A 7,037-nucleotide genomic window follows, 5' to 3' on the forward strand; every position below is an offset into this window, starting at 1 on the left:
GGGGTTTCTATGGGTCTATGTGTCCCTATGGGTCCCTATGGGTCCCTATGTATCTCTATGGGGTCTCTATGGGGTCTCTATGGGGTCTCTATGGGGTTTCCATGGGGTCTCTATGGGTCCCTATGGGTCCCTATGGGTCCCTATGGATCCCTATGTGTCCCTATGGGGTCTCTATGGGTCTCTATGGGTCCCTATGGGGTCGCTATGGGTCCCTATGGGTCTCTATGGGTCTCTATGGGGTCCCTATGTGTCCCTATGGGGTCTCTATGGGGTTTCTATGGGTCTATGTGTCCCTATGGGTCCCTATGGGTCCCTATGTATCTCTATGGGTCTCTATGGGTCTCTATGGGGTCTCTATGGGTCCCAATGAGTCTCTATGGGGTTTCTATGGGGTTTCTATGGGGTGCCCCCCTATCCCCACTCACCTTGCAGCACCCAGACACACTCCCCCATGACCGAGTAGTTCCCGGGCCCGTCACTCAAAGCCCCGCCCCCTTTTAAGCTCCACCTCCTTCCGGTGCAAGCCCCGCCCACCGCCCCGCCCACACACACACAAAGCCACGCCCACAAAAGGGGCGGGGCCATGGCAGCAGTGGGCGGGGCTTAGGGGCCAGTATTATAATGAGGGGGCAGGGCTTAAGGGGTGGTATTATAATGGGGGCGTGGCCTATGTGATAGTGGGCGTGGCTTAAGGGTGGTATTATAATGAGGGGCGGGGCTTGATGGGTGGTATTATAATGAGGGAGTGTGGCTTAAGGGGCCAGTATTATAATGAGGGGGCGTGGCTTAAGGGGTGGTATTGTAACGAGGGGGCGTGGCTTAAGGAGTCTGTATCGTAATGAGGGGGCGTGGCTTAAGGGGTCAGCATTATGGGGGGCGTGGCTTAAGGGGGCAGTATTATAATGAGGGGGCGGTGCTTAAGTGACTTTATTATACTGAGGGGGCGGAGCTTAAGGAGCTTTATTATAATGAGGGGGCGGGGCTTAAGGAGCTTTATTATAATGAGGGGGCATGGCTTAAATGGGGTGTTATTATAATGAGGGGGCGGGGCTTAAGGAGCTTTATTATAATGAGGGGCAGGGCTTAAGGAGCTTTATTATAATGAGGGGGCGCGGCTTGGGGGCGGTATTATAATGAGGGGGCGGGGCTTAGTGGGCAGTATTATAATGAGGGGGCGTGGCTTAAAGGGTCGGTATTATAATGAGGGGGCGTGGCTTAGCGGCGACATTTACTGAGGGGCGTGGCTTAATGGGGCAGTATTATAGTGAGGGGGCGGGGCTTAAGAGGTGGTATTATAATGAGGGGCGTGGCTTAAGGGGTGGTATTATAATGATGGGGTGTGGCTTAAGGGGTGGTATTATAATGAGGAGGCGTGGCTTATGGGGTCGGCATTATAATGAGGGGGCGTGGCCTCTGGATGGTGGGCTGGGCTTGTGGGGTCGGTATTATAATGAGGGGGCGTGGCCTCTGTGATGGTGGGCGTGGTCTTCTCGGAGTGGGCGGGGCTTCGAGCTGGAGCTGGAAAGAGATGGAGGGGGGGGGGGTTATAGGGGGCTCTGCCCCATAGCGGGACCCATAGCGGGGTCCTGCCCCATAGCAGGAGCCATAAGGGGTCCCAGCCCCATATCCAGCCCCATAGCAGGAGCCATAAGGGGTCACAGCCCCATATCCAGCCCCATAGTGGGGCCCTGCCCCACAGCAGGTTCCATATAGGGTTTCCAGCCCCATAGTAGGTCCTATAAGGGCTTCCAGCCCCATATCCAGCCCCATAGCGGGGTCCTGCCCCATAGCAGGTCCCATAAGGGGTCCCAGCCCCATAGCGGGGTTCTGCCCCATTAGCAGAACCCATATAGGGTTTCCAGCCCCATAGTAGGTCCCATAAGGGGTCCCAGACCAATATCCAGCCCCATAGCAGGGTCCTGCCCCATAGGAGGTCCCATAAGGGGTCCCAGCCCCATAGCGGGATCCTGCCCCATAGCAGGTCCTGTAAGGGGTCCTGCCCCATATCCAGCCCAATAGCAGGGTCCTGCCCCATAGCAGGTCCCATAAGGGGTCCCAGCCCCATATCCAGCCCCCTGCCCCATAGCAGGTCCCATATAGGGTTTCCAGCCCCATAGTAGGGTCCTGCCCCATAGCAGGTCCCATAACTGGTACCAGCCCAATAGCAGGAGCCATAAGGGGCCCCAGCCCCATATCCAGCCCCATAGTGGGGTCCTGCCTCATAGCAGGTCCCATAAGGGGTCCCAGCCCCATATCCAGCCCAATAGCAGGGTCCTGCCCCATAGCAGGATCCTGCCCCATAGCAGGTCCTGTAAGGGGTCCCAGCCCCATATCCAGCCCCATAGCAGGTCCCAAATAGGGTCTCCAGCCCCATATCCAGCCCCATAGCGGGCTCCTGCCCCATAGCAGGTTCCATATAGGGTTTCCAGGCCCATAGCAGGACCCATAAGTTGTCCCAGCCCCATATCAGGGTCCTGCCCCACAGCAGGTCCCATAAGGGGTCCCAGCCCCATATCCAGTCTGGATATCCAGCTGGAGCCCAACCCTATAGCATGTCCCATAGGGCTCAATGAGGAGCCCCAGCCCCACAGCCAGCCCCATAGGGATCAGTGGGAGCCCCAGCCCCACAGCCAGCCCCATAGGGATCTATGGGGAGTCCCAGCCCCACAACCAGCCCCATAGGGATCAATGGGGAGCCCCAGCCCCACAACCAGCTCCATAGAGATCTATGGGGAGCCCCAGCCCCATAGCCAGCCCTGTAGGGATCAATGGGGAGCCCCAGCCCCATAACCAGCCCCATAACAGGAACCCCACCCCATAGCCAGCCCCATAGGGATCTATGGGGAGCCCCAGCCCCACAACCAGCCCCATAGGGATCAATGGGGAGGCCCAGCCCCACAACCAGCCCCATAGGGATCAATGTGGAGGCCCAGCCCCACAACCAGCCCCATAGGGATCAATGGAGAGCCCCAGCCCCACAGCCAGCCCCATAGGGATCAATGTGGAGTCCCAGCCCCACAGCCAGCCCCATAGCGATCAATGGGGAGCCCCAGCCCCACAACCAGCCCCATAGGGATCAATGGGAGCCCCAGCCCCACAGCCAGCCCCATAGGGATCAATGGGAAGCCCCAGCCCCACAACCAGCCCCATAGGGATCAATGTGGAGCCCCAGCCCCACAACCAGCCCCATAGGGATCAATGGGGAGCCCCAGCCCCATAACCAGCCCCATAACAGGAACCCCACCCCATAGCCAGCCCCATAGGGATCAATGGGGAGCCCCAGCCCCACAGCCAGCCCCATAGTGATCAATGGTAGCCCCAGCCCCACAGCAAGCCCCATAGGGATCTATGGGAGCCCCAGCCCCACAGCCAGCCCCATAGCGATCAATGGGGAGCCCCAGCCCCACAGCCAGCCCCATAGGGATCAATGGGGAGGCCCAGCCCCACAACCAGCCCCATAGGGGAGTCCTCCAATGGGGAAGCCCCAGCCCGAAGGCCAGCCCATAGGTCTATGGAAAGACCCGCAAGCCCGATAACCAGCCCCATAACAGGAAACCCCACCCCATAGCCAGCCCCATAGGGATCACTGGTGGGAGGGCCGCAGTCCCCACACAACCAAAGCGCCATAAGGGATTCACATGTGGGAGCCCCAGCCCAACCAGCCAGGCCGCCAGAACAGGAACCCCACCCACATAGCCAGCCCCGTAGGGCTCAATGGGGAAAGCCCAGCCCCACAACCAACGCCCATAGGGATCAATAGGAGGCAAGTTCCAGCCCCCACGCAACCAGCCCCGATCGAATCAATCGGGGAGCCCTCAGCCACAGACCAGACCCCATAGGAGATCAGACTGCGGGAGGCCCGAGCCCGCAGCAGACCAGCCCCATAGGATCGAATCGGGAGAGCGCCTCAACCCTCACACAGACCCACCATAGATCATGAGCGGAGACCCCAGCCCCATAGCCCGCCCGCATAGGGATCAGCGGTGGGGGAGGCCCAGGCTCCCAGAACCAGCCACCAGGTAGGGATCAATTTGGGAGCCCCAGCCCCATAAAAAGGCCAGCCACCCATGGATCAGATGGGAGGCCCCAGCCCATAACCAGCCCCATAGGGATCAATGGGGAGCCCCAGCCCCACAACCAGACCCATAGGGATCAATGGGGAGCCCCAGCCCCATAGCCAGCCCCATTGGGATCAATGGGGAGTCCCAGCCCCACAGCCAGCCCCATAGGGATCAATGGGAGCCCCAGCCCCACAACCAGCCCCATAGGGATCTATGGGGAGCCCCAGCCCCACAGCCAGCCCCATAGGGATCAATGGGGAGCCCCAGCCTCACAGCCAGCCCCATAGGGATCAATGGGGAGCCCCAGCCTCACAGCCAGCCCCATAGGGATCAATGGGGAGCCCCAGCCCCACAACCAGCCCCATAGGGATCAATGGGGAGCCCCAGCCCCACAACCAGGCCCATAGGGATCAATGGGGAGGCCCAGCCCCACAGCCAGCCCCATAGGGATCAATGGGGAGCCCCAGCCCCACAGCCAGCCCCATAGGGATCTATGGGGAGCCCCAGCCCCACAGCCAGCCCCATAGGGATCAATGGGAGCCCCAGCCCCACATCGCTCTCCTGCCCCATAGAGCATCCCATAGACGAGCCCCACCGCCCCCCATCCCCCTCCCTATGGGGCAGCGAGTCTATGGGGTCTCTATGGGCCGAATCCCCACTGAGAGCTATGGGGGCTGTGGAGCTGAGGGCCCCTATGGGGCTCTATGGGGTTCTATGGGGCACTATGGGGTTCTATGGGGCACTATGGGGCACTATGGGGCTCTATGGAGCTCTATGGGGTTCTATGGAGCTCTATGGGGCTCTATGGAGCTCTATGGGGTTCTATGGGGCTCTATGGGGCTCTATGGAGCTCTATGAAGCTCTATGGGATTCTATGGGGTTCTATGGAGCTCGATGGGGTTCTATGGGGCTCTAAGGGGCTCTATGGGGTTCTATGGAGCTCTATGGGGTTCTATGGGGCTCTATGGAGCTCTATGGGGTTCTATGGGGCGCTATGGGGTTCTATGGGGTGCTATGGGGTTCTATGGGGCACTATGGGGTTCTATGGGGCTCTGTGGAGCTCTATGGGGTCTATGGGATTCTATGGGGTTCTATGGAGCTCTATGGGGTTCTATGGAGCTCTATGGGGCTCTATAGGGTTCTATGGAGCTCTATGGGGTTCTATGGGGCTCTATGGGGCTCTATGGAGCTCTATGGTGTTCTATGGGGCTCTATGGGGTTCTATGGAGCTCTATGGGGCTCTATGGAGCTCTATGGGATTCTATGGGGCTCTATGGGGTTCTATGGAGCTCTATGGGGTTCTATGGGGCTCTATGGGGTTCTATGGGGCTCTATGGAGCTCTATGGGGTGCTATGGGGTGCTATGGAGCTCTATGGGGTTCTGTGGGGCTCTATGGGGTTCTATGGGGCTCTATGGAGCTCTATGGGGCTCTATGGGGCTCTATGGAGCTCTATGGGGTGCTATGGGGTGTTATGGAGCTCTATGGGGCTCTATGGGGCTCTACGGGGCTCTATGGGGCTCTATGGGGTTCTATGGGGCTCTATGGAGCTCTATGGAGCTCTATGGGGCTCTATGGGGCTCTATGGAGCTCTATGGGGTTCTATGGGGCGTTATGGGGCGCCGTGCATCTCTATGGGGCCGGCCCACAACTCCTCACCTCTCCGCACGGCGTTGGAGGACTCCGGAGCACAGAGACGAGCGGGACAGAGCGACGCCGGAAAGGGCGGAGTCACGTAGGGGGGATAGCGCAAGGAGGAGGAGCCGAAACAGGAAACGCGAGACCAGAGCGGCGCCAATGATCATAGAGATGGAGGGACAGAGCGCCGCACCCGGTCCTCCACGGCGCTCCATTGGGCGGAAAACCCATATGGGACCCCATAGAGAGACCCCATAGAGAAACATAGGGACACATAGGGACACATAGGGACCCATAGAGACACATAGGGACCCATAGAGACATATAGGGACGCATACAGACACATAGGGACCCATAGAGACCCATAGAGACCCATAGAGACCCTTAGAGACTCATAGAGACACATAGGGACCCATAGGGACCCATAGGGACCCATAGAGACACATAGGGACCCATAGAGACACATAGGGACCCATAGAGACCCATAGGGACCCATAGGGACACATAGGGACCCATAGAGACACATAGGGACCCATAGGGACCCCATAGAGACCCATGGAGACCCATAGAGACCCCAAAGGGACCCATAGAGTCCCATAGGGACCCATAGAGACACATAGAGACTCATAGGGACCCATAGGGACCCATAGAGACACATAGGGACACATAGGGACACATAGAGACCCATAGAGACCCATAGAGACACATAGGGACCCATAGAGACCCATAGAGACCCATAGAGACACATAGAGGCCCATAGGGACCCATAGAGACCCATAGAGACCCATAGGGACCCATAGGGACACATAGAGACCCACAGGGACCCATAGAGACCCATAGAGACCCATAGAGACACATAGGGAACCATAGGGACCCATAGAGACCCATAGGGAGCCATAGAGACCCATAGGGACCCATAGAGACCCATAGGGACCCATAGGGACCCCATAGGGACCCATAGAGACCCATAGGGACACATAGGGACCCATAGAGGCCCATAGAGACCCATAGGGACCCCATAGGGACCCATAGAGACACATAGGGACCCATAGGGGCCCATAGGGACACATAGAGACCCATAGGGACCCATAGAGACCCATAGAGACACATAGAGACGCATAGAGACCCATAGGGACCCATAGAGACCCATAGAGACACATAGGGACCCCATAGGGACCCATAGAGACCCATAGAGACACATAGGGACCCATAGAGACCCATAGGGACACATACAGACCCATAGGGACCCATAGGGACCCATAGGGACCCATAGGGACCCATAGAGACCCATAGGGACCCATAGGGACCCATAGAGACCCATAGAGACCCATAGGGACCC

At 58.6% G+C, this 7,037-nt stretch overlaps 1 protein-coding gene across 1 annotated transcript in view; it reads right to left on the bottom strand.

Annotated features, from left to right (window-relative positions):
• Positions 1 to 5,824, bottom strand: part of LOC107307788 (multiple epidermal growth factor-like domains protein 8) — a gene marked incomplete at its 3' end in the record, with an annotated part of 14,747 nt that extends 8,923 nt beyond the window's left edge. The window contains exons 1-2 of the mRNA XM_015851287.2: positions 5,720 to 5,824; positions 426 to 1,518 (exon numbers count right to left, since the gene is read on the bottom strand). Of these exons, the coding sequence (XP_015706773.1) occupies positions 426 to 585 (160 nt within the window). The remainder of the gene's footprint in view (positions 1 to 425; positions 1,519 to 5,719) is intronic.
• Positions 5,825 to 7,037: the final 1,213 nt, after the last annotated feature.

This window comes from Coturnix japonica, unplaced genomic scaffold (genome assembly GCF_001577835.2).
Source record: "Coturnix japonica isolate 7356 unplaced genomic scaffold, Coturnix japonica 2.1 chrUnrandom915, whole genome shotgun sequence".
Taxonomy (NCBI): domain Eukaryota; kingdom Metazoa; phylum Chordata; class Aves; order Galliformes; family Phasianidae; genus Coturnix; species Coturnix japonica.